The 27,754-nt window shown below is 42.5% G+C and overlaps 1 protein-coding gene and 2 long non-coding RNA genes across 4 annotated transcripts in view; 1 reads left to right on the top strand and 2 right to left on the bottom strand.

The window, feature by feature from the left end:
* The window catches only part of TNFSF11 (TNF superfamily member 11), a 32,215-nt gene extending 6,079 nt beyond the window's left edge, over positions 1-26,136 (bottom strand). The window contains exons 1-2 of one of the 2 annotated variants that reach the window (XM_082701373.1): positions 25,594-26,136; positions 18,362-18,529 (exon numbers count right to left, since the gene is read on the bottom strand). In XM_082701373.1, coding sequence (XP_082557499.1) covers positions 18,362-18,529; positions 25,594-25,827 — 402 coding nt within the window. In that variant the 5' untranslated portion in view covers positions 25,828-26,136. Of the gene's footprint in view, positions 1-18,361; positions 18,530-24,860; positions 24,944-25,593 lie in introns of those variants that run through there. The other variant, XM_082701374.1, reaches the window with a different exon arrangement.
* Positions 6,409-8,924, bottom strand: LOC309849108. The gene is made up of 2 exons (XR_014303494.1): positions 8,768-8,924; positions 6,409-6,756 (listed from the first exon to the last, which is right to left on the bottom strand). It is a non-coding gene; the product is annotated as an uncharacterized lncRNA (long non-coding RNA).
* The window catches only part of LOC309849105, a 278,100-nt gene continuing 270,611 nt past the window's right edge, over positions 20,266-27,754 (top strand). Inside the window, exon 1 of the long non-coding RNA XR_014303491.1 lies at positions 20,266-20,471. This is a non-coding gene — a long non-coding RNA (uncharacterized lncRNA). The remainder of the gene's footprint in view (positions 20,472-27,754) is intronic.

Here is a 27,754-nt window from a genome sequence, read left to right on the forward strand (position 1 = left end):
AAGAGATGTTCATCCCAAAGAGTTATGTCCGTATGCTTCACACACATACCATCTAACAAAATACTTTGGACAAAGAGGAAATAAAAGACAATGTACATGATAAAACCTAGAATAATTAAACATACTTAAGAATTTGTAGCAGATACATAAATGAAGATGAAGTTAACTAGGAAAATAACAATTACCACAAAATATATGACCCTCTTAAATATTTAGGGAAGCTCTTTTTATGTCTATTTCATTAGTGAATTCCTGCTACCACAATGAAGTTCAGTTCACAGGAAAGTGAATGATGCCTAGCTCCCAATGGTTAATTTTTTATTTAAAAAAAAAAAATCAGTGTATTTACTGCACGGGAGACTAAGAGCTTTTACAGTATCAATAATTAAGTCAAAATACTTCCACCAACAGAGGTTTAGAAACTCAAACCAGGATGGGGTGTCTGGGTGGCTCAATCTGTTAAGCGTCTGCCTTTGGCTCAGGTCATGGTCCCAGGGTGCTGGGATTGAGCCCGGCCTCGGCTCCCTACTCAGCAGGAAGCCTGCTTCTCCCTCTCCCTCTGCTCCACTACTTGGCTCCTGCTCTCTCTTTCAAATAAATAAATAAAATCTGAAAGAAAGAAGAGAGAAATTAAGAAAGAAAGAAAGAAAGAAAGAAAGAAAGAAAGAAAGAAAGAAAGAAAGAAAGAAAGAAAAAAGAAAAAGAAAAATAGAAAGAAAGAAAGGAGGGAAGGAAAGAGGGAGGGAGAGAGGAAGGAAAAAAAGAGGGAAAGAAACTGAAACCAGAAAAAGAAAGAGCCCAAGTTTGAAAAGAGCACAGTTAATTGCATATCTCTATTTGAGCCCTGAGAATGAAGGATCTGATGTGTAAGTAACTGCATACCCGTTTGAATCCTGACCCCACCTACCACTAACTATTAAGATGGAGTGGGTGAAACGTCAGATCTAACGTCAGTTCAAATCCCTATCAGCCACCTACCTGCACTAAATATATTAATAGAACCTCTATCATAAGGCAGGAGGTTAAGATTAAATGCATGTAGGCACTTAGCAGAGTGTCTGGTACTTCAAATACTTAGATACTAGAAACACTCTTGGGAGGTTCCTAATTTCTCTGTTATTGGGATGGCCATCCATACTAACCATTTCCCACCCCCCTGCCCCAGCCCCATCCTGGGATGTTTAAAAGATTAGCCATATAACCTAAGTTCTTTGAGTATCTCAAGAGAAGGGCTTTGAGATAGATGATAGATTGATAGATAGATAGATAGATAGATAATAGGTGAATAGATAGATGATGATAGATAGATAGGGGCAAACACAACTTCAACTGTTAACAACTGGAAGGATTCTAAAAACACCATTGATTTTTCTCTCTGCCTTCAGGACTCCCAAGAGAGCTAAGAATCTATTCTATTTTTTAAAAATTTTTAAAAAAAATTTTTATAAACATATAGTGTATTATTATCCCCAGGGGTACAGGTCTGTGAATCACCAGGTTTACACACTCCACAGCACTCACCATAGCACATACACTCCCCAATGTTCATAACCCCACCACCCTCTCCTTACACCCCTTCCCCTGTCCCCCCAAATCTATTCTGTTTTTAAAGACCCTTGGAGGAGATAGCACAGCTGTTTTCTGTTACCTAAAGAAGTCACAGTGTGACTACCTTTTACATCCAGTGCTCATCCAGGGCTGCCTTCTGCCCTTGCCTTAGCCCAGGGTACTGCCCTACCAAACGCTGGAGCATTGCTTGTAGGAAATTCTAGGCAAATTGTGGCAGCCCTTTTTGAGTGGTGCCATGCAATGGCCCTTTCCAGGCCTTATTTTTCCCTCTCCATCCAAGATTTATTGTTCTCCGTAGCTGATCTCCAATCTCCCAACTCTCTTCTTGTGACTTCTAGATTCCCAGTGGTACTCTGATTTCTGGAATTTCCTGGTTTAGTCTCCCTTGTATTTATAACAGAGATTTGTAGATGCACAGTGTGTATTTATACATTGTGTGTATCCTTACATATTTGTATATACAGTATATCTTTATATACCTGTATATCTTTACAGCTTTATATAAGTGTATGTATGTACATGTACAATGTATCTTTATTCATTATATATACATTTATAATAGAGATACAAATTGTATATATATTTATACATTTACAGAATGTCTTTTTTTAAAAGATTTTTATTTATTCGACAGAGAGAGACACAGTGAGAGAGGGAACAGAAGCAGGGGGAGTGGAAGAGGGAAAGGCAGGTTCCCCCATAGAGCAGGGAGCCCCATGCAGGGCTTGATCCCAGAACCCTGGGATCATGACCTGAGCCGAAGACAGATGCTTAACTACTGAGCCACCCAGGTGCACCTACAATATAATATGTCTTTATATATACTGACTCTCTTATACATACAATGTTTCTTTACCTGATTATTATCTCTTAAAATTTTGAAATAGGATCCTTGATGACAGATTAATTCAGGAATATAAAGCTGCCCTTCGTTTTTCCCTCTAGGCCTGATTTGTCTCATCAAAGGGAAGAGGGAGGAGTGGGGGAAGAAGCAAAGCTAAGTATGGTTTATGTCTCCAAATGTCTGCTTCGTGCTTTTCTATGGAGAAAAACACACCTTTTATTGAGAAACACAATGGGAAAGCTTATGTGCTAGCTCAGTAGTCCTCAGACTTGCATGCATCACAGTCTACCAGAAGGCAGGTTGAAACCGAGTTGCTAACTCAGTAGGTCTTGGGTAGGGCCTGAGATTCTGCATTTCTAGCAGGTGAGCTAGTGCTAGTGGCTTAGGGCCTCAATAGGAGAACTGCAAAGCCTCTGACATCCATGAAGATTTCAGAGATAGGCCAATCTGACACTGTGTGAAGGTTGAGACCCAGGCAAAAGCAGCAGCTGACTAAAGTCACTGACTAAATGAAACGGGCAAGGAAAGTTTGTTCTTTCCCACCTGATAAAAAAACTTCTCCCTGCCCACTCAAGGAGTGGCTCCTAGGTCAGAACTGTCACAGAAACTTTTCATTACAAGAAAATTCAATAACCAGGACCATTCAGAAGCACTTTCAATGACTGCTAAGAAAGAAAACAAAACAAAACACAACAAAAAACCCAAATATCAAAAACAAAACAAAACAAACAAACAAAACAAAAGAAACCCTAATGTGTCCTGATCAGGACAAATTAGAACTAGAGACCCCATCATGTAATGCTGCTTTTGTGTTATACCCATTCTTAGGTACCCCAAAGTTGCAATCCCTCTCAAACCCTATAGAGAAGTTTCCTTGTGCAAAGGCAGTACCTGGTATGTCTACGACCTGAGGCTACCAAAAATTGTACTCTTATTATCTGTTCCTGTATCCCTACCTCACTCCCAATTTTTTGAACTCAAAATGATATGCATAGATGTCAACCATAAACGGAACATTTTTCTAGGACTACATCTTGGGTGCCCAGGCCCCAACTCCACTTAGTCCAATAGTGACTTGGTATTTTTTTTTTTTTTAAAGGAATCTCTCCAGGTGGTTCTAATATAGGGCCGGCATTGACAAACATTATTACTAATTGAGTTCTCCCATGAATGGCTGTTTGGTGATGTCTGTATTTGGCCATAGATTTATTATATTCTCCCAACTTATATATATATATTCCACATATTCATGCTGAAAATTAAATAATCCCTTACACGCATAGCTAACAGAGTATTTTCCCTTATATTAGCATATTTGATTCTTATTAGAATCAGAGGCTGGGTAATTATCACTACGCTGATTTTTCAGACTGGGAAATAGAGGCTCAGAGGATAAGGGCTCTCCCCATAAAGCTGGGACTTCAACCTCTGCCCCTGACTCCTCTTTCAGAGCTGTACGTCCCTGTCCCTTTACAAATGTCACCAAGCACATGCCTGAAAGCTGGCAGAAAAGTCTCAATGGTCCATCATGGGGCTCAGAACGTGCTACCCCAAAATATAAGGCCTCAGCCTATTGAATACTTAAAGCTGAAGGAATTTGAGGAATGGCAGGTGCAGAAAGGACCCTCTGACTCATCTTTCTCCTCTGAAGCAGGTCATAAGACCCTCGCATGAGAGGCGCTCTTCTCCTAACTAGCGGAAATGAGCGTCCTTAGCTTCAAGATGGAAGGACACTAAGAAGAACTGGGAGAAACAGGCCTTGTTAAGATTTCCCCAGTTTACTAACCATAGCTCAGACTCTTCTGTCGTGTCACATTTTTCCCTGCACCTTTCCATTGTCCATCAAACCTAGTATAAAAACCAGTCAGGCTAACCATTTCCTCAGGTCTTCATTTCTTTAGGAAACATACATTCAATACATGCATATGCTTTTCTTTCTTTTTTAAGATTTTATTTATGTATTTGACATAGAGATAGAGATTACAAGTAAGCAGATGGAGGGAGAGGGAGAAGCAGGCTCCCTGCTGAGCAAGGAGCCCAATGCGGGGCTTGATCCCAGGACCCCAAGACCATGATCTGAGCCGAAGGCAGAGGCTTAATCCACTGAGCCACACAGGCGTCCCTATGCTTTTCTTTTATTCATCTCTCTCTTGTCAGTCTAATTTATAAAGCTCCAACTGGAGAACCTAAGTGGGGAAAAGGGAAAAGATCTTTTTCCCCCTGGATGGCACCTGGATGGTTTAGTAGGTTAAGCGTCTGCCTTTGGCTCAGGTCATGATCCCAGGGTTCTGGGATCAAGTTCTGCACTGAGCCCCCTACTCAGGGGAAGAGTCTGCTTCTCCCTCTATCTTGCGTCCCTGGTTGTGATCTCTCTCATACTCTTTCTCTCTCTCTCTCTCAAAAAATTTATAAATAAAATCTTAAAAAAAAAAAAAGATCTTTTTTTTTCTTCCCCTATGCCTGCCAAGAAATCCTTAGGGGTTTTTTTTCCTCCCTGAAGTAAAAAGTCTAAAAGGAGGCTTATCTTCACTGGAGATCTGACTGCCAAGTCCCAGCAGGTTGTCTGGAAAATCTGACAAAAAAGAGCCTTGACATCAGGAAATATGGTCTCAGAATTTCCAGGGTCTTCAGAAAACAGGCTCAGAGCCCATGTTCAGGGTTTGGCTGCTGAAGTTCCCAAACCAGGGGCCTGCAGACCCCATGACGGGCGTCGATCTCCAACTGTGACTCTGCCGAGTCCACACCACAAGGCAGGAGCTACTCTGGTTTGTCATTTTCCTCAAAGAACAGATACTTGGCTATGTATATGCCAAGCATGGATCTTTCTTGAATGCCCCGTAATATTTTTAATTTTCAAGATTATAGGAAAACCCTTCTAAAGGAGAATTGCAACTTCACCCCAATTGACAATCCCATTTATTTTCTAAGCAGCACATTTGCATTTATTTTCATCCACTTTAGTCCTCCACTTCTGTCACACTAATTAGAGTGTCTTAAAATGTACGGTTCTTTATTCCCAGATCTTATCATTCAGACATTGCTTCTGGTTTCTTTGAATTCAAAAAGTTCTGATCATCTAATCTGCGGAAAACACTACAAAGAATATCCCAACTTCTCTCCTCTGAATGAATTATTCAGATGAAAGAGATCTTTTTTTAGAATATTATGTGTGTTTATCTTATTTTAAATCCAGTTGTAAGTTAAAAAAAAGTTCATCCTGTGCATATGTGGTCTACACAATCATAAGGAAGAACAGGTAGCTTTGCACACCTCCCAGCAAACAGCCTTTAGCAGGAGCCAGAAACAGTTTCCAAGGTGAAAAGCTGGGCAGAGTCCTCCTTGCAATTCTCTCGAAGGTCTTCGCTAAGAGCCACAAAAGAGAACCCGATAGTTGCTCCTCAGGAAGACCAGCGATCTGCCTTCTCAGAATACAGCATGCTTAGCAACTGTTACATGCAGGGGACAAAAAGAATTGCCCCCTCCCCCAGGTCGTAGGTTTCTATGACCTACCCCTGACAACTAGGATCATTACCTAGAAGTTACTAAGAAAACTCACATGAATGAATGAATTCATTTTATGGTCACACTGTAACAAGTAGTCTTCTCAGCAAAATTATGCATTTTCAGCAAAATTAAGCATAATTTGGACCTCAATTATGATGGCTTCATTTAACCCTTCAAAACAAAAAGGAAAAGCTAACTACTGGTAGGCAGCCAAAGAAATTGCTGTCAATAAAATGGAAAAAGAAACCCTCTGACATATTGCCACCTAGTGGACACCGTCTAGCATTGACTAGCCTGGGATACCACAGCCCTCCTTTCCAGATTGGAAATTGCTATAGCCCCCACTCTAAAGTCTAAAAACAATGGAGCTGAGGAAATTTCACAACATTTAAAAAATCTTCTTATTGTGGTATTTTCCTATTTAAAGTGCACTAACTTTTCATCTTTGCTGTCAGAGTACATCTGAATAGACAAGAAAACAACCGATATAATTTTGTTTTTTATTTCGACTTTTATTTCACCCATAGAAAAATGTTGCGATTTCACAATTTCTCCGCCAGGAAAGAAAGCACACAAAAGATCGATGTGATTGTGTAACTGTGGTCTCTAGGATTGCTTCTTTTCAACTTCTCACGAACTCAACATCCAAGAAGCCCAATGCCCAGAGTGTAGTAGGGTGAATTTGAAGAGTGCAGACCAGGTCTTCAGGCTATCGGCACAGGCTCTTTCGAACATCTTCTACAATGTTTTAGGGTCTTTCACCAAACATAGGGAGGTGGGAGACATCTCAGAACTGGCTCAATCTTGATAAATCAAAGGCACTTAGGAGAGATTGTACTCTATAAGAATAAATACAAACACCTATGAGTATTTTCAGCTCCTCTGGGGAGTTATGAAAATTTTGCTCCGGGTAATTTCAACATGGACAGCAAATGTTAAGCCTGCTTTTGCAAATTCAGTTGGACCACTGCCCCAAACCAGACTTCAATAGCATCCCGATTGAAGAGCGAATGTTATTAAAATGGCCTTATTTGCTTGATTGCTGTGTTTTATAATCTTACGAAATGACAGGAGTGGATTGAAGCTCCCACTGAGGACATTCCTGGCTGTAAAGATTCCCCGAAAAGGTCAAGTTGCTGGAGGTTGAGCTTCTGAGACTGAAAATCCCACCGGGTGTGGTGACGTGAATTGTGCGATCCAGGCGGTGCCTGTCAGTCGGAGCCTGTCAGTCAGAGCCTGGAAGAAGCAATTTGTACAGCCAGATGCTTCGGAAACCACTGGCACCCGCTCATGGCTGAGGTCTCAGGTGGCTGCCTCCCTCTGCAGATAGGCAGCTGCAGGGACATCTGGCTGGTTGAACAAGGTTTTAACACCCCGTTTGCCGGATATAATACAGGGTTCATTCACTTGTTAACATATGTAATGCATTCGTTTTAACATCTTAATGATACCCTTCATGTAATTCTTCTCCAACCAAGTTACAAGAATAGTGTATTCATCAGCCGAGTTAGCACATGAATGCCTCACATGGGTTGTTGCTGAAGATGAATAGCCAGTTTCGCATTCTTGCAGAGAAGTCCTGAGGACTTGGACTTGCAGCACGTAAACAGTAGTGCAGAGAGCCTCCCCCGACTCTCCACCAAGTGCAACTGCCTTCCTTCAAGCTAACAGGGTTTCTCATCAGGATCATGATAATAGCCTCCTCCCTCCTCTCCCAGTCTCTTGCTGGCCTCAAACGGACCCATTGCTGCTGGGGCACAAGGAGGGCATGGTCCTTCTCTGAAAATTCTGCAGGAGCTGCCCACAGGCCTCAGGAGCAAGTCCACATTCCTCCCTTGGGCTTCGAAGGCTTTGCAAGGTGTCTTGGTTTCTGCTTCAGGCTCCCTTGCTATCCCTCCCTGAGCTCCCAAACTCAACTCCTGAGGCCACTGTGGGGCACCCCATGTGCCAGCCACCCAGAGCTACTTATAGTCAGTCCCCACTGCAAGTATCCTGCCCTCCTCTTCATACCGACATGGTCTCCAAGTGCTCTCTCGGAGACACGTCTTACTGTCTTATCGGTAGCTTGTCTTTATTTATAAAGTTTTTTATTTGCCTGGTATTCTTGGTTTGCAAGGGACAGAAAGCCTACCCACTCACAGAAAGGATACCCAGGTGTTGTGCAGCAGTCAAAGGGACAGCATTAATATAGATGTCTCGGCCCCTTACTTTTCTCCCTCCTTGTAATCCACAGGATGTGGGGGGACAGTTTATAGGCACCTGGATGAAGAGGGGACCCCATAGTTCCTCATGAACTGTCCGTGGTAACGGTTTAAAATAACCTCAAAGTGAAGAACTTCAAGAAGGGGATCCACTGAGCATGCTGTCAGCTGAACACATGTCAGGAAGGGTAGAGCAGAGCCTGCAACACTGTCCTCCAGGGCACCAGGACAGGAGAGGAGCAGTGGTGAGGTGGGGCGGCTCCTGAACATCATCCACCCCACCCCCCCCGGGGGGGGCGGGCAGGGAGAGGTGAGAGGCAAGGGGAGGAGGACTGGCTCCAGGGGCCCAGCTAGCAGCAGGGGGAGGAGCCCACGGATGGGGCATTGGGTCCACTAATCCTGAAAGGAAGAGCCATCTTTGATTCATTTGCAACTCTACATTTTGATCCCTAAAATTCTTTATTTCTTAATATAAACTACTGATTCACAGAATTCACCCAGACTCAAAGTTTTCTCAACACAGATTCTATCCACAGCCCATACCCCCAGCACCCCACCTCTTAACCTCTTAATTTGTTTTCCTTCTTAACTAAATCAGCCACCACCAACCCATGACCACTTCTGGAAATTTCTCAGTGAAGAACTTTACCAAGACGTGCATTGGTGTCCTTCCACCCAGGCACAGTCAGCATGGGCTCGTTTCTCCCGGAAGAAGTCCACTGATTGGAAAAGACACACTTTTGCAAACAGAGAATGTACTCTCCCCTCCAAAGGGCTGAAGAAGAGCATGCCCTTGTTTTCCTAGAACCGAGTGATGCTTTCCTGGCAGTGTGCTGGCTATGCTGGGAAGAGAAAATTAGTTTTTATTGTTTAACCTTCATGGTTTAAAAGAGAAACCTTCTGCCACAGTTAAGAGTCTCCTAGAGTTTTCGTAAAGTAGCCTTATGACAGCAGTATTAGTCTTCATAAAGAGCCCAATCTTAGAATGTCTTGCACTGCAGTACTCGGTTACAAAGTTTAATCTAAGGGCCCGGTGGAGTGACTGCGGCGTGCGTCTTGCATGAGGTGTGCTATTTACCCTGTCTCTGATTTCTTCTGCCACTTGAAATAGTAAAGCCCCCTTCCACTGGCAGAGCTCTGACCTTCACAGAGCCTTGTAGGCTCTGAAAAAGGCTCACAAACGCTCCCAAACCCTCCCCAAAGTATTGAATTGCTGGGAATACGATGCTAAGGGGAACAGAAGTACCAGGCCAGCCTCTGTGGACAAATGAGGCCAGGAAGGAAGGGACAGGGTGGCTAGTTAGGGTCCTCTAACCTTAAGATCCTTTAATGCGTTCATGCCCCAAAGGCAGAAACTCACCCCTCCAAGAAGCAGGACAAGCATCACACTTGGGAGTGACCTCCAGCCCTCTGGGAATCTTTCTGGCAGTAGCAAACAGATAGCCATCGGACAGCACCAAGAGCAGGCATGAGCAGAGCTCACTACTCTTTAAACCGGTTCTTCAAACTTGCACTGAGCACCTACTGCATGCCTGTCCCAGGAGAGAAAAACTAAACCTCACCCAGTCCTGGAAGGCTCACATTTGAGTGCGTCAGCCCCACACCAGGCTCCCGCCATGGATGCCGTGTGTGACAGGACTGAATAAAGAAGCTCTGAGCACACACAGGAGAAGCTTTTAACCCAAAGGTAGGCAGGCAGGTATCAGTGGGGTGGGGGTGGGGGTCTTCTTTAAGAAGTAATGCCTGAGCTGAATTTTGAAGACAGAGAATCAATGACATGGGAAAGGCCTAGAATAACATATAAAGGACCGCATGCAAATGCCCATTTTTCATTCACTCATCCATCCATTCCACAAAGTTTACTGATGGCTGCTGGGCGGGGGAGAGCAGGCATCCTACGGGGGGTGCTAAAGATGCTGTGTGTTCAGGAGAGATATCATCTTTGCCTTCACTGTGATTTGGGTCCCAGCAGGGAAGCGGAGTGGGGAAGGGCGTAGACCGGTTAGAGAACTTCTAGCATTTTACCATGGTAGGGCCACTGGGCACAAGCTTGTTGTGTGATGGAATGGCACACAACATAATGAGCCTGGAGAGGCAGAGAGGCTGGAATGAGGGCTTCCAGAGCACAGAAGACTCTGCATTATATGTTCAGCAGCTCAGACTTTATCTTGTTGGTTACCAGGGTCCACCAAAGGATTATTATTAAGCAGGAAAGTAAGGGACATGTTCAGATTTACATTTTAGAAGTCACTCAGCTGTGCAGAGAATGGACTAGAGGTAGTGAGACCAAAGATGGGGTGGCCACCTGTAGTGACCCAGGCAACAAATGGTGCTAGTGACTCCTACATTAAGGTGACAACAGTAGGGACTAGGTAGCAGGAGCTGGACGTTCTGTGAGGAGGCAGAGTTCACAGGATGGGAGCCAAGTCAAGAGTTAGTGATGGAGAGTGTGAGATGATCTTCTGGCTTCTGGTTGGGGTGATGGAGATGATGGTATGGTCCTTCACCATGAAAGGTTCAAGCAGATAAGAAGCAGGCATAGGCACCGAGAGAAAGAGGTTCCAAGCCTGCCAAAACTTTGGATGAATATGAGTCCCCTGATTTATAGTCATCATTATCATATTTACCACCACTGCCACCAACACCACCAATACCACCACCACCTAGTGTCCTCGAAGGGCAAAGACTGGGGAGTAGGGCAGCAGCCTTATGATGAGGAAGCAAAGTGAGATCAGAACTCTCTCAGACCCTGAATCTCAAAAGGTTCAAACAAACATCTGTCTCATCATCTGAGCTGTAGACAGCTCTCTGCAACTTTCAAAACCCACTTTTCCATACCACAGCCTTGTGCCTACTCTTCCCATCCACCACTAAATTCACCAAAGGCTTCCCTGTACCCTGCTGGCTCTCACATCTTCTTAGGATGCTTTGTATACCTCCTTGGTCCCAGGGGCTCTCTCCTTCCCACCCTGAAGCCTTCCTTTAAAAACAGACTAGTCTTTCTCAGAGAGGGTTTCTGAAATCACAAAGTCTACTCCTGAATTACCAAAACTTTTGTGACCAATCTGGTTTATTTGCTTATTTTTTTAAGCAAGGTCCCCAAGGGATTCTTAAGATCAAGCAGGTTTGGGAAACACCATTCTAGGGAATATCACTCTCCAGTTCCACAAGTTCTATCTCCCCTAAGATGAGCCACTCTGTGGGGAGCAATCCAATCTCACCTTTGCTACCTTCCCTTCCAGCCAAGGACCCTGAGTTTTATCCACTCCTAAAACTGTAGGTCAAGATCCCCAGCCACACAATTAGATGCTCTCTTCCAGGTATGTCTTTCCTTATCTCTACCTCTTTAAGAATGTTGATCCAAAATATCTTTTCTTCCATCCTGGGATACTTCTAGCACACAGATAAGCCCGTCTCTGATGATGCCACTCACTGTTACTTTCCTCTTGCAAACCCTCCTACCTTTTGCCCTCGGTCTTCCTAAGATTGAGCATATCACAGCCAACAGCCTATTGTTGGGCCAAAGGCAGTAGTAGATGGCCTTGGTTTTGTAGGAAAATTCTGTGGGTCTTACTTCAGCTTTCCCATAAAGATAGTTTTCATAAATGCTAAATATGATTGGGGTTGATTGAATTGCAGTTTCCAAAACTGTTACGGCGCAGAAGAAATCCCATTGGAAAACCACTACATGACTAACATCTTGATTTGGGAACACCAGTGTCCCCAAACCCCAAGTTTCCTTGTGGGTTTACAAGAAACTTGCTTGGGCTACATATGCATATACAAAGGAAAAGTGATAATGAATGGGGTTTAATTTTCCCTCTTGTGTTTGTTATGTGTATATTTAACTAAAAAGCAAGTGAGAGATAATGGTATATAACAACTCTAGAGAAATGACGCTAATGATTACAATCCCATAAGCAGTTAAGATCTACTCAAATTTTAATTGATTTCTTATGTACTTCAGTTTTTAAAATGGGAATAGTGTCCTTGTAATAATTGACATGAGAATTCTAAAGGATCAGCTCTCTGTATGGAGAACACAAGCACTTCATCAGATAAACTTTTTGGCTTTAAATTAATGTTCTTGAATCCATAAAACCTACTAAAAACTGGGTAGGTGACAATCAAGTTTCATTCAGAGGTCCCATATGTGGATCTAAACAAACCCTTGAAAGCTCCTTCATAAAATGCATGCCATTAAATCCACTTTTAAACTTCTCTCTCGCTCTCCTGGAATCCAAATAATCCTGAAGCACTTTAACCCTTAGAAAACAAAATCTTAGCCGGCCCAATTATTCATAGACTTATGTATTCATGGAGTTAACTCTGCTCGAATAGTGAGCCTGCTTTCCTGCCTAAACAGGGTTTAGTGAGTATTGGAGACTGGCCACTGTCCTCCAGAATGCAGCCTCTCCTCTTCCCAGTGAGTGATGGGCAAGCCCCTTCCTCAAGCCTTGGTGCAAATGGCTCCTCAGCCCAGAGATAACATTTTGTTGCCTCCCTTACAGCCAGGTGTGGTCTTGTGAGTTACTTCCAGCCAAGAGGATGCTACTAGTGGTATCTCAGCACCCAGGTAACCCTCTTGGCCTTTTCTATCCCTTGTCTCTGTCTAGAAATGGCAACAAATGGAAAGCCAACTTGGGCCAAGAGATGGAAGGTAGGAAGGTACCAGCTGATAATAGAGGAGCCTCCCTGTTAGCCCTGGCCAGCTCACCCCCAGATTCTTGCACAGGAGAGGAAAAAACTCTGCCTAACTTAGTTCATGAATCAGGGTTCTCTTGTTACAGCAGGTAGACTGTGACTAATTCCTAAGGGATCAAAGCATTGAATATCTTTGGGCACACCATTCTTCATAGAAGGAGAGAGTTCTAATTTACACTGTCAATCCTGTAGGAGATGGGATCAAATATTTACTGGTCCCCAGGGATTAAAACAAGAATTCCAGGTAAGCATTAATTGTTCAATAATGATGGCTTTGGTTTTACTCCCCATTTTCCAGTAAGCCTTTGGAGGCTCGGAGACTTCCTGAGTCCAGAAAATGATGAGTCAAGAATATGCCAACAAACGATAGCTATTCGCAGTCATTATCATCTTTGGCTTTTCATATTCTGTAGTGAAACTGCAGAGACCAGAGGAAAACATGCCTAAAGGGAGAAGTCTGGATGGAGAAAACTTTCAACAAAAATCATCTGTACTTTTGTATCTATACTGAGGCCTAAGTGCCTCACGTTACAATATTAATTATAATCAATCATAACATTGGTGAAGGCATCAGATGAATGAGAACCAGGCTAGTGGTTGATTGACCCAGTCTTCTTTAAAAATAGAAGTTCACAGAGCTCCATAAGTCATCAATCATTTATTTGTTCTTTTCCTTCATTCTCGAGACTATGTTACGTGTGACATATTCAAGTGTGAGCACAATAGCTGTAGTTCTTGTCCTGATGGGAGTTTGCAGATTCATTCTGTGACCTCTGTGATTGTATGGTTCTTTCAGGAAAAAGTTGTAATGCTCCCAAGCATTTGTTACCACTAGATGGGTTTTGATCCTTCAATAATGATTGCGACCTCACATGTAATTTTGTTTTACGGGTTCACTCGATATCTATATTAACTGAAGTATTAAATAAGATATTCCTGTATATGAAGTACGTTATAGAAGAGTCACAAAAATATTTTAAAAGCTAATATTAAAAAATCCACACACATGTAAATCTTTATGCTGCCTTCCCACATCCTGGGGGGCAATCTTGAGTATCCCCCACTAATCTCTCTCCTCCACATCATTCTTTGAAATACTTTTCATAGTAAGTTTCAGTAAGTTTTTCACCAACAGGTACTCCATGTGAAATCAACAAAAGGCATCATAAAATCACGCCGAGTCACAGCAAGGAGTGCTCAGAATGTATATTTAGTGCCTAAACACATGGTTTTTCACCGAGACTGGCCGAGAGATCTAAGGGTCAAGTGCCCCTAGCTTGGGCCTGAGCTCACCACTCCACTCCTCAGGCTAGCAGAGGCCAGAGAGGCTGCCAAAGCTGGAAACAAGAATTGCTTTATAAATTGGACACCATATTTGTGCTAGTGTTTTCTTTATTGCCATAGACTGTTATGATAGACTTTGTAAATTGTGGTTGGTAGGACTGGATCACTAAGAGGCTTTCAGAGTTCTGTGCTAAAGTGGAAAAAAAAAACAAGAAAGCCTAGCCACAAACAAAAAAAAAGGGGGAAACACAGCATTACTTGTCTGACCAAAGACAGGCTAAGTAAACAGCACTTTTGCACACATATAATGTAGTATTGTGCTTATGTCTAGCATTTGTTACCACTAGATGGGTTTGATCCTTCAATAATGATTGCGACCTCACATGTAATTTTGTTTTACGGGTTCACTCGATATCTATATTAGAACTAAAACTAAGATACAGACCTACTTATGAATGCCAGATACATCCATTCTATTTTCAGCATTGGCAAGAGAAATGTGAAATCTGATTATTTTGGCAAGATGTAGAGAATGTCATATTAACCGATAATTCTCATCAAAGGACAACACAGCTGGCAAATCACTATTTGGCGAGAGTAAGAGAAGAGTAAGTCCTTGGATATAGGAGAAGTTATGGCAACAGGCCTAGCACAGTAAGTGCGTTTAATAAACACGGCTTGATTCTAATGATAAGGTATGGGTAATGTTCGTCTCCTTCCTGAAGATCCTCTTGTCTGGGGGAAAAAGTGACATCTTCTACCTCCAAAGACACATGGATATATCATGACAACTCCTTACTCCTGGAAAAGGATTGCCTGTATGTAATGTTATTACCAATGAATAATGGGTAAAATCTTATAGCTCAACAATGTGAGCTATAAGCAAAATAAAGTTCTCCTCATCCTATGAGTCATACTAATCTGTAAATAAATAATACGAATTATTATTAATAAACAATGATAATCTATAATTATACTGTAATAATACTAATCTGTAATTAAAACCGTGTGTCTTTGGGGCACCTGGGTGGCTCAGTGGGTTAAAGCCTCTGCCTCCGGCTCAGGTCATGATCCCAGCGTCCTGGGATGGAGCCCCACATCAAGCTCTCTGCTCAGCAGGGAGTCTGTTTCCCTCTCTGCCTGCCTCTCTGCCTACTTGTGACTTCTGCCTATCAAATAAATAAATAAAAATTTAAAACAAAAACAAAAACTGTGTGCCTTTAATGAGAAGAGTTGATTATTCTTGTCTGCCCACAGATCTTTCTCCTTTGTCTGGCCAGGTACTGAATCTCTTATAACGGTGTTGCTTATTTGGAACGAGGCACTAAATCTGCAACATGCTCCTAAAATAGTGAAAATTCTGCCGTTATTGCTCATTTTAAAGACAAACTGGTCTGTCATCCTATCTAGACAGTCACTTAGAAAGTGCATAGGAAATGGGACAAAGACCAGGTGTTAAGTTCTGATCAGGCAGGTAGGGGCTGAAACTGAGGCAAGAGAAGTGGCCCCAAATACTCTCTCTAGCTGGGCTTTGTCTTCACTTAGGACATGAGGTATGTCTGTTACTTCTTAAAAATGGTAAACAAATCCTTCCAGTGCCATATTTGAATCATTCAGACTATGCCCACTGATTTAACATAAGGTTATACTGTACTAAATTACATGCACACACACATTCACACCCATCCCATAAAATCTACTCTGTGGTGTTTGGTCTCCCACAGATCAGGGCTTTGCATAGGTACGTCTTTACTTTGTAAATGTCTCTGTAGAGTTTTTTAGTATTATCTCCATAAGCTTTTGCCTGTGCCTTGCTCAGTTTATTTTTAGGGCTGTTTAAAAAATATGAATGGAATTTTTCATTTGTTTTCTACTTGTTTGGAATGGGGACAGCTAGTGATTATTACTTACTAATTTTTACAAATGGATTGATGTTGCTTCCAGTCTTTTAGTTCTTTCGAGTTTACCCCAGTATACAACGCAATCTTTGTATGCAAATCTTGTCTTCTCCATATATGTGTATGTATATATACACATATTTTCTTATTTTATTTCCTTGTGTGATTACATTAGCTAGTATATTCTGAACAATGTTAATGTGGGGGAACTAGGCATCTTTGTTGTGTCCCGACTTTAAGAAAATGTTTCTGTTTTTCATTATTAGCTAACTTTTTGTTTGGGATGTTTAGAAAAACATCAAGAATACATCCGGTTCTGTTTTCTAATGGATTTTAAACATCAGAAATAAATATGAAATCTTGTCATTCTCTTCTTTGGTATCTACGAGATGCTAATATTTTTCTCTCTTGACCTGTTCAGATGAATTACTTTTGTATTCCCCTAAATAAAAGTTGATGATATCTGTTTTTCTTAATATTTTTTAATTTTCAAATTATTTTGGCTGATTCTGCTTATCCAGAAGAAAACCTGGAGGATAATTTTTAAGAATGAGGACACCGGTGAAATTAACAACTTATCTCTTCATTGTAAGGAGGTACAATGTGGGACACAGAATATTAGGAGACGGTCATTTACTTAACCAGAATTACCTGAGTTAGGGGTTCAGTTTTTAACTAATAGATTATCTCTAGTATATCTAAATCATTATTTATAGATAGATAACGCAGTATTTGGGAGATGGGATAAGAAAGTAGACCAATGAAAATGAAACATAAAAGAATAAAAATGAATAGATTAGCAGAGTTGCTGTTTAAATAGCTCAAATATTAAATAAATATATTAAATAAATAAAAAGATCAAATTAAGCCCACAGTTTAAAATATGTATTTGCTGCATAAAGCTAAGCACCTATATACTAAATTATAACAAAAATGTAATATTTATAACCAATATGCTCTTATAGATATTAGAGCAATATATATTTCTTGATTCTCTGATGCATTTTTTTATATTTTAGTAACTCTGAAATTAAGATGCAAACAGAATCTATGACGATCATGTTTAATATATTTTTTAAGATTTTATTTACTTATTCATTAGAGACAGAGAGATAGGCAGAGGGCAAGGGAGAAACAGACTCCCCACTAAGCAGGGAGCTCGATGAGGGACTTGATTCCAGGACCCCAGGTTCATGACCTGAGGCGAAGGCAGTAGCTTAACCCACTAAGTCACCCAGGCACTGCTGTGTTTAATATTTTTGTCAACTTTTCTTTCTTTTTTGTGATGCATGAAATACTAATGTAAGTTGAAAATTGGTGGTATCTTAGATTTGACAAAATATAGCAAATATCAACTTCATATACAAAACAGCTTCATCTCCCAACCTCTACATCTGGCACATACCCTTTAAAAAAAATGCTATTATTATCTGCAGATTTTTAAAAAATAAACTGAATTAACATGTAATTTAGATTTAACAAGTTTGACAACTTTAGGATTTACCCTAAGATGATCAGAGATAGCCCAGAGAGTTGCAAACTAGAGGCTGGGATAAAGGAGTTGATACAAGAATTCACACACGATGTGTGTGAGCAGACACACACTGGAGTCACTGGGTTCTACCCAGCTTTTGGTGGAGTCAGTAAGGAAAATAATTCCACCGCTGCCAAATTCTCAAGTGATGTTATTCAGAAAAGCAGAACACACAGTTATTAATTGCAGTGTTTCTCACTTGGAGCTGTTGGTGTAAGAGGAGTCACAAGTGTCCCTCATCCCCACCTCCTCCCTTCTCACTCAACTCCCATGGAAAACGAGAAGACGGACACAGAATCTCCCCTTGCCCACCACATCACTTCCTGCTCTGCTTGCTAACATCCTCACCACGGGCGATAACAATGCACCAGTTCCAATTATTCTGAACAGGGTCCTGGACCAACACATGTGGAATAGGAGATCCCACCTTTACAAAACCAAATGTCAAGGAAATAGCTATGAGTCTTGTAAACTGAGGGAATGGTTTCTAGGGCAGGCAATTCACACCAGCAAACTGACCCAGTGAATACCACAAACTATCGTTGTCCTCCTTCACTGTATGGATTTAAATGTCTCCTTGTAACAAAAAAGAAAAAGAAAAAAAATCTTCTGCCAAGAATATGTGCATGATAGTCCCCGGTCCCCATAATAAGCCATTACCAACTTCAAAAGAATTCTACTAATCTCTTACAAAAATTCTCTGCAGCTCTCTTACAAATTATTAAAATGAAAAAGAACAGAGTCAACAACACTCAGCCAGTATTAATTTTCGTTATTAGCAGGGTCACTGCGGCCCTTGACTTATATTCCCATGTGGACTCACCTTTTGTACAGCTGCTCGGAAGGCCTGTTTAATGCTCTTACACGAATCAGGTATGAATTTTGTGTCTTGACTCTCCAGAGTTGTGTCTTGCAAATCTGGGTTTTCGTGGAGTTTGAAAATTCTATTAATGCAGTGAGTGTCATCTTCAGATATTCTATTAGGATCCATCTGAGGAAAAAAAAAAAGTCACAACGTAGAGTAATTATCATTGATCATTCCGCTCTTTAATAAAGCGTGACCGACTTAAGAACAAAAAAATTCTTTCTTGCAAGAGTCTTTATGTCCTCAACAATTAATAGTGAGTACAATTACCCTCACGTTGGTGAAACATTGACTTCTAATTCATTTTGATGAAGAGCGATGATTCACAACACAAGTGTATATGTGTGAATTGTGAGGAAATGATCAAAATTGTCTGCCAATGTGTAATTCTCATCGGGGGAGGGTTGAGGATAATCACATGGGGCCAGTGCAGGTAGAGATAGCTTTTTCTCTTTAAGTCATACCCAGCATGCTAGATAGGGTGATGAAACTCACTTGGATACTCAAAGCATGAAGCCTAAAAACCAGGTGAAATAAACACCATCGTTAGCCACCATGTTTGTCTGGCTTTTATTTTTTTTTTAACTAAATATTTAATTTATTTATTTGACAGAGAGCGAGTTCACAAGTAAGCAGAGAAGCAGGCAGAGAGAGAGGAGAAGCAAGCTCCCCACTGAGCAGAAACCCCCCAATGTGGGGCTCGATCCCAGGACCCTGAGGCCATGACTTGAGCTGAAGGCAGAGGCTTAACCCTCTGAACCACCCAGGCGCCCCTCGCCTTTTTTTCTTAATCAATGTATATTTTAATTAGCCAAAGAAGGGAGGGAGAAATCTATTTCCTAAGGAGCCCCAAAAGCCTAAAGCCAGAAGCATAATTTCCCTTTTTGTTGAAACTCTCATCCATGTTTCTTAACCTGGTGTGGGACGTCTATCGGAGGTGATAGTGTTACACGGGGTGAAGAGGGCTGCATGGGGTGAGCAGGCTGTATGGACAGATACTGGTGGTGGGGGGGTGAAAATTCCTCTAATGTCAGGGATTGTTCCACCCAAAATATCCCCATTGAGTTGTTAGCTAGTTGTCTGCATACACATCTTTTTTTTTTTTTTTTTAAAGATTTTATTTATTTATTTGACAGAGATCACAAGTAGGCAGAGAGGCAGAGAGAGAGAGGAGGAAGCAGACTCCCTGCTGAGCAGAGAGCCCGATGAGGGGACTCCATCCCAAGACCCTGGGATCATGACCTGAGCTGAAGGCAGAGGCTTATTAACCCACTAAGCCACCCAGGCGCCCATACATACACATCTTTTTAAGTATTACTCTTGAAATTGTCTTCCCCCTCCTCCCAGGGTTCTGACAAACCCTTGTAGCAGTTTTAACTGCCAAGTCAAGGGTAGAGATAATTAACTATCAATTGTCTTAATAATAATTGTTTAACTGATTGTCATCTTCTTTCAAAAATTCAAGGTACCTCATGTGTGTTAGCTCATTATTAGGTACAAACCAGATGAAGAAAGGAACAATTGTAGAAGTTTATAATATAAGTTCAGTAAATTAATACCAGCTCTCTCAGTGCCTGGTTTATCTTAATGAAAGTAATCAAAAAGATGCACAGGTTTATTAACCAACCATCAGAAATAAACTTGTAAGTACTCTACCTATATCTGAGATTCTCGAAATGAATGATAACCTTTCAACACATGTGCGCCCACTAATACAGATTCTCTTATTTCAGTCTTGCATATGGGAGAGGCGTCCTTCACAAAGCAAAACTATTTGCAATCCGTATTTATTTCTCATATTTTCTTTAAAATAATCAGCATAATTCAGAACATGAGAGTTTTTATATTAGGAAAGATTTTCTTTTTTTTTTTTTTAAAGATTTTATTTATTTATTTGTAAGAGAGAGAGAGAGTGAGAGCGAGCACAGGCAGACAGAGTGGAAGGCAGAGTCAGAGGGAGAAGCAGGATCCCTGCGGAGCAAGTAGCCCGATGTGGGACTCGATCCCAGGACGCTGGGATCATGACCTGAGCCGAAGGCAGCTGCTTAACCAACTGAGCCACCCAGGTGTCCCTATTAGGAAAGATTTTCGATCACACTTTTTTTTTTTTAAGCTCACTTAAGCCACTAACTTTCCCACAAAATCAGAGCAGCCTGGGCAGCTGATATGAAGAGTCACTGGGTTCAGACCTCAAGAAGGAAGAATCATGCCAAGGCCTCAGTTGGCTCACCACCAGAAATTTCTGAGCTACAGGAACAATGCGGAGATTGGAGGGACATGCCTGGGGACTCTGAAATTGGTTGAACTCCAGGCCTGCTGACAGACTAAGGGCCATTAACCAGAAGCAGTGTTGTCTACCATGTTGTCGCTACTGGAAGTACAGTCTGAGTACTTGTAGCTTCACAGGCTCACCTGGAGCTCCTTGGAAATGCAGACTCTGCACCAGAGTCTTGGAAAGGCAGGTCCTGGCATGCTGCTTGGGAATCCTCTCTATGTACATGAAAGTTTGAGAAGAAATGCTTTCAAATATCAAAGGTACAAATAGAGATTTTCTGCTCGTAAAATGTCTCGAAATTTCTTTGGAAAACAATTTTAATTTTTTTTTTTTTCATAAGCAATAGTAGTTAGTACAAAAATCTTGTGACAATCATGATGACTAATGATCTGATCCAAAGAAATGTAACACAAAGATTTTGTCCCCTCTCTCTTAAAAAGTCTCCATACCCAGAGGCCACCTCCGGCCAACAGAACCCACATCCCTGAGGGCAGGCGCCAACTAAATCTCTCTAGGCAAGGGCTTCAAATGTGCGCTGGAGAACCATTGTTTAGGAAGGTAACATGAGAACTAAAACATATATAAAAATCATCAATTGTTTTCCCAAAAGAAATCATGAAAGCATGGCATCATTAATTTCAATAATTTATTTTGTCTACTTAAAAGCCATTTGTTAGAAATGTCTTGTTAACCTGCAACCAAACATCTTTCTTGCTCCAGTGTTTGTAGCTCCCCCTTCCCAAAAATGGAGACCAGGAGAAAAGAGAGGAGTTGAGTGGAAACCAGCAGACCACACACAGCAGTGGGAGTGGGGTGAGTGAGGGGACTCTGCTCTGCTCTTGTCTCCATGCTGGGAAGACCCCAGGGCAAGGTGTGGGGCATTCCATAGTGCTGGTCCAGTGGCTGAACCAAGGACTCTCCTGTCCCACACCCTCTCCCCAGAAAGGGAATTTGCATGACTGAAAAATATGCTACTTTTTAGTCTAGTTTAGTTACTCATTAGATAACTTCCACATTGCAAATTTCTAGTGTTGTAAATCATTTGAAAAGTTTCTTCAGTAAATTGAACATGCCAGACCCTGGGCTTGATGCTGCCAATGATATAGTGAGCAAAACAGGCAATTCTTCCATCCTTGAACTTACTGTACTCAACAGAAAAACGAAGAAGCTCATAAAAAAAAATTCACTGTAAACTTAGTTACAAATGAATTCATTTTACCTAGAAATGTCTGAACATCTATAAACCTTGAATATCTGATTTAAAAGACTTTAAAAATGCATTTATCAGATGATGCAGTTCATACGAAACTAAAGTCTTTAAAACAAAAAAACTTCCTTGAAATGTAATCATGTGTAGGGTTAAATGAGGCAGGATGCTTGACATTTGTGCTACTTGGTTATCTGTTTTCTCAAACAGGCAGCCTGCACATCAGAGTCGAAGGAGTGACTGCTCTCTGGTTGGGGGAACAAACAGCCAGGGAGGTTGGTGTGCATACTCGGGGTTTAGGGGAAGGAGTTCAAAGGGGCAACAGAGATTGAGTTTTCTGAAAACCTTATCATGTAGCTAAACTCCAAACTTTGAATATGGTTATTTGGATGTTAAAAAGAAAAGAAAGAGAGAATACTACACGCATACATTTTACAAGCAACTTTTTGGAAGGTTTTTTTTTCCTTCTTCTTCTTTGCAAACCAAAGTATGAATACTATGTGGTAAATATATAGCACAAACCGCATGCTATTTTTTTCTTTGGCAAGGTTGGTGGAGGAAAAGCCAATCTACTTTAGATCTAGTACTTTTTTTTTCTTTTCAATCTGGGCACAGGCGATCTGCAAACATTTAGGAGACCGATTCATTTTTAACTACTCAAACAGGAGTTGAGAAGGGGAAACACTTTTTGAAGTCACTTCAATTTTTACACTATCCTGGACATTCTTCTAAATGCATATAAAACTAAATAAACTGTTTTTTTTTTCCTTGAAAAATTATATAGCACCCCCCCAAAAAAACCCAATAAAACAGGCTCCTTTTTCTCATTTGTTTACTATAAACTGCAAACATATTACTAGATCTTAAATGATTTTACTCTAATCTAGATGCATTTAGAAACCCCAAGTAGTTGATATAACTTTAGTGGAACTTAAAAAAAAAAAAAAATCTCTTATTTGGTACCAAGTTCTAATCTAAAGGAGTTGATATGAGTAAAAATGAAAAATGTTACATTAGTGATGGCTCAAAATGAGTGTATTCTCTTAGGTAGAAGAACTTTGAAGAGGCATACATAAAACTAGAAAGAACTGTAGAATGAAATCCCACAAACCTATCACCAAGCTTCAGCAATTATCAACCCATGGCCAATCCTATTTCATCTATAAGCAAGAACTTCCCTACCCCGAACCCTCCCCACCTATTATTTTGAAACAAATTCCAGACATCATAGCATTTCACTTGTACCTACTTCGGAAGGTATCTGTAAATGATTAGGACTCCTTTAAGTATCAAAGGTAGATACTATATACTCAGTAAAACGCAGCCTCATTATATGTCTTCCAATGAACACACTGCTCCTGATATTACTTCTTCCCTAAAGAAGACACCCCTTTTAAAATGCAGTACAAAAACGGGTTTTAGGAGTCATGGCTAACATATTTGACACAAGCCTTAGAGAAACCCATGACTGTATCTGTAAAATCTGATGACATTAAATCTGTAAATGAGGGCGCCTGGGTGGCTCAGTGGGTTAAAGCCTCTGCCTTCGCTCAGGTCATGATCCCAGAGTCCTGGGATGGAGCTCTGCAGTGGGCTCTCTGCTCAGCAGGGATCCTGCTTCCCTTCCTCTCTCTCTGCCTGCCTCTCTGCCTACTTGTGATCTCTGTCAAATAAATCAATAAATAAATTTTTAAAAAACCTGTAAATGAGAATTTTCCAGGTAAGCTTACTAATTGGCCCATTTAGTTTGGAAATAACTGTTGAGCACTTCACTACTACTCATATAACGTCAAGATGGCTAAATTATGGCAAGTGATTATCAGACAGCCCCCTCGAGCCTACCAGACCATGAATAATAAGACCCTGGAGAAGCAGAATGTCTGTCCTAAGTGCCCAGCACACCACTCTTTTTCTACATGGCCACACCCGTTTCCATGGTTCCCACCAATCTAAGCTGTTTATCTTCCCTAGAGCTCATTCATTTCCCCACTGCTCTTTCGCTGCTGAACACTTACTTTACCATCACTGCTACAAAATGTCATATCCCTAAGGTGTTAGAAAAGAAAAAAGGAGTAGAGAACACTTACATCTTCTGTCCTTTTTTTGAATGCTGCTCTCCTGTTTGACTAAGAATTTTACGTCTTTTGTTATAGGTCCCTCCATTACCTACCACTGTGCGATGCACATAGTAGGTGGACATTGTATGTTGAGTTCATGATCCTTAACTCACATCCCATAGCACTTAATAGTCTCATCTGCAGTGTAGACCCTCAGTATATACAGATTGTACATGGGAGGAGAAAACTGGGTGGGAACATGGGTGAACCACTCATTCCTGACGGAAGCAACCTCTGATGAAAGAAAAACATTTCATCACTTTCATATAGAAGTGTGTAGTCTTTGTTACAAAAGTTTTTTTTTAAGAAAAAAATCTCCATAAATAGAGATTGTTTTAATTAAGATGCAAATACAAGTGTCCTAAAGTATTGCTCATAGTATTTCTACCTTTTTAAGAAGTAGGTAATCAGATTTGCTCTGTAAAACACAAATCAGTGGATAATAAATATTTAACAAAAAGCCTATGATTACAAGTAATGGAGTTCAAGACTCTGGACTATGTCAAAAACCCATACAATCCAAGCAATGCCATATTTTGATGCATCCAATTTGGTTTAGTAATCACCTTTGAATCTGAAAACCAATGGAGTCCAAACCCAACTCTCTTTTCCCATAAAAAAAAAAAAAATTTTTTTTTTTTTTTTTTGCACAGTCAGCCCTCCACTTCCTCTGAGAAAGAGTTCACAGCACCAGACAAGAACATTTGAATGAATCCAACCAACTGCACTGCAATTTCCAAGAAAACACAAGAGCATAAACCACCAGAAAGCATAATATTACAGATTTACCCCTTCCTTTCTACTATCTTTCCCTGCAGTTTCCCAGCCCTCTTTCTCATCTCTTAGCAGTTTACTTACTTGCTAGAGGGCAGCGAGGCTATGTCAGGGGTGAAAACTTCACCACCATCACACACACACCTTGCTTCCTTCTTCCGCCCACCTCAGTGGGACGGCACAGGGTCCTTCCCTCTTCTTTTACCCCTGACCCACCACCAGGCTGCTCTGGCCGCGCTGTGTCCCTCGGCCCATCTGGCGCCCTGGGCATCACCACCGGTTGCTTCAGGGGCTGCCTGCAGTGCAAGCACCGCACACGATCTTCCCTCCAGCGCCGCTGCCCGGAGCCCCCCGCCACCGCCACCACCACCACACACACCCCTGCAAAGCAGCCAGCCCCAGGACGAAACCCTCTCCAGGTGGTGGGCGGGAAGGGAAAGGGTCGCCGCCTAAGCTCTCGATTTTTTCCCCAAGTGGATGTTCAGTTCATTCTTAGCTCCAAATTAATGGAAGGGTCTGTAGGGGGAGCGTGCAATCATCCATTAGAGGTGAGCGGCCAATGCTGCATCGCGGGGGAAATTCAAACGTAGCAGGAGCCCAGCCTCCGCCCGCTGCGGGGCAAGGGCGGGAGCGGACAGTGGAGGCGAGCGCGCCGGGCCCCGCGCGGGGCTGTCCCCGAGTCGGACGCACCCTCTTTGGAGTCACTTTCCCCTCCGGCATATGCAAGATTGGGGGAGCCGAGCCGGCGTCCAGACTCAGTTTCCCACAGGCGCGGGAGGGATGAGGTGGGCGGACCTCCGGGGAGGCCGGCACTCACCTGAGCTCTGAAGTAGAGAAACAGGGCGACGCTGCAGACCACCTGGCCCAGCCCCAGTGCCAGGAAGGCCACGAACATGGAGCGGGAGGCGGCGGCGGCGGGCTGGTGCGGCGCGGGCGGCGCGGGCGGCGGGGGCGCGTGCAGGGGGCCCTCGTGCGGGGCGCCCGAGCCGCCGCTGCCCATCTCCTCCGAGCCGCGCAGGTACTTGGTGTAGTCTCGGCTGGCGCGGCGCATGGCGCTCGGCCGGCTGGCTGCGGCGCTCGCCTCCCTGGCTGGCGCCCTCCCTTGCCTCTGCCCGCCACCAACTCCAAAGACGGCGCGGAGCCGGCGCGGGGCCAGACGGGCCTCGACGTGGGGCGCTCGGAGCCGGGCGCAGCTCAGGGGGCGCGCGGGCGAGCGGGCAGGGCGCCCGGCTACCCCAACTCTTATAAACCGCTGGCGAGGGCTGGCCTCGGGAGCCAATCAGCCCCGGGCGAGGCTGCCTCTTCCACTCCCACCTCTGGCTCCCCTTCCTTCCTTTCTCCTCCCTCGCGTTCTTACTCTCACTGAATGGCCTCCTCCCCATCAGCGCTCTCAAGGGGAGAGGGCCGTGGGTTGTGCTCGCGGAGCCAGACGCCACTAGCTAGCTCATCCTGAGCTGCCAAGAGATGGGCCGGGGGTGGTGGTGGGGGGGAGATGCAGAGGGGCCTCGGTATAAGGATAAAGGTTATCCTTATCCTTATCCTAAGGATTAGGATACAGGCATTGTGCCAGGCAGTCAGCCTCCCAAAGCTTCAGTTTCTCCTATAGAATTAAGAAAGCTGGACTTGGTGATCTCTTGAGGGATCTCTTCCTACTTTCCATCACCCCGAAAGAAATTCAGCCAGGAATATCCTTGGGGATCCTGAGAGTGCAGCCTCTATCATGACTCTAAATATAGGTTCCAAATTATCTTGGCAACCTTAGAAAACCAGAACTCCTGCACCAAATCCCTTTTCTGCACCCTCGTAGAGGCTTTGAGTAGGGCAGTTTTGAATGTGGGAGCAGAGAACCTGTAGGCGCCAACTCTGAGCTAGGAAATGGAAGCAGTACAGAGAGCAGGGTAGGCTCCAGTAGCTTCCTATATAGGACCATCTATTACATTCCGACAGGGTTTGTCACATGCCATTCCTATTGCTTGACGGTTGTTTTCCTTCAGTGTCCTAAAGATAAGAGGGGTGTACACCAAGATGTAGGGAGCCCCAGGAGAGCTCATAACTGTGAATGGAGAAAGAGGAATGTTCCACAAGTTTGAAAGTGTAAGTGACATGTTAGTTCATCCCTAAAGAAAACTTTCACGGGTTTTTAGAAACCCTCTTTTCTCTTTCCGCATCCTTCTCTAGTGGGCCATTCTCCAGGCAAGATTTCTCACAAGTGACACAACCCTGGGCTAGTAAAGCTCGTGTGCTCAGGTGAACACTTAGAACACAGCACATGTTGAAGAAGAGAAACTGGGTTGGAATTTAAAAAGCATCTGTACAAATGAAATGGTTTGTTCAAATTTTTTAGAAAATGCTTTTAGCATTTATAGGTGTATGTATAACAAGTTTGGTAGGAAAAGAAGGGAAAAAAATTTTTCAAACTCCAGTGTAGAATAATTAACATGATTCTTCTACTCCATGCAGACCTGGGCCTCTTCGCTGCTTTTTGTTTGTTAACTTTGAGGATAAGATGTTACTTTTCCTCCTCTTTTTCCTTTTTATTCTTCTTTTGGAAAACAATTCTGTATTTCAACTTTTTGGTAAATCTTTATTAGGATCAGTGAAATTTAAAGTGCATTATAACAACTAAACCCCGGGGCTTATGGGTGGCTCCTTAATTTCAGTTCAGGTCATGATCTCAGGGCCCTGAGACTGAGCCTTGTGTCAGGCTTTGCAATCAGAGTGGAGCCTGCTTGGGATTCTCTCCCTCTCCCTCTCTCTCTGCTCCTCCTCCTTCCTCGGGCAAGTGCATGCGCACACGCTCTCTCTCAAATAATAGTAATAGTAATAATAACAACAACAACTACTAAGCCCACATGACTTCTCTGTAATCCCTTCGATTTTTTCCAGTGTTTTACACATTTTTATTCCTTGCCATCATGATCCTCAGATTACAAGAGGGACCCTCAATCTCATGTTTGGATATGTTTGATGCAGTAGCT

This window comes from Mustela nivalis (genome assembly GCF_964662115.1).
Source record: "Mustela nivalis genome assembly, chromosome: 15".
In the NCBI taxonomy this organism is placed as follows: Eukaryota; Metazoa; Chordata; class Mammalia; order Carnivora; family Mustelidae; genus Mustela; species Mustela nivalis.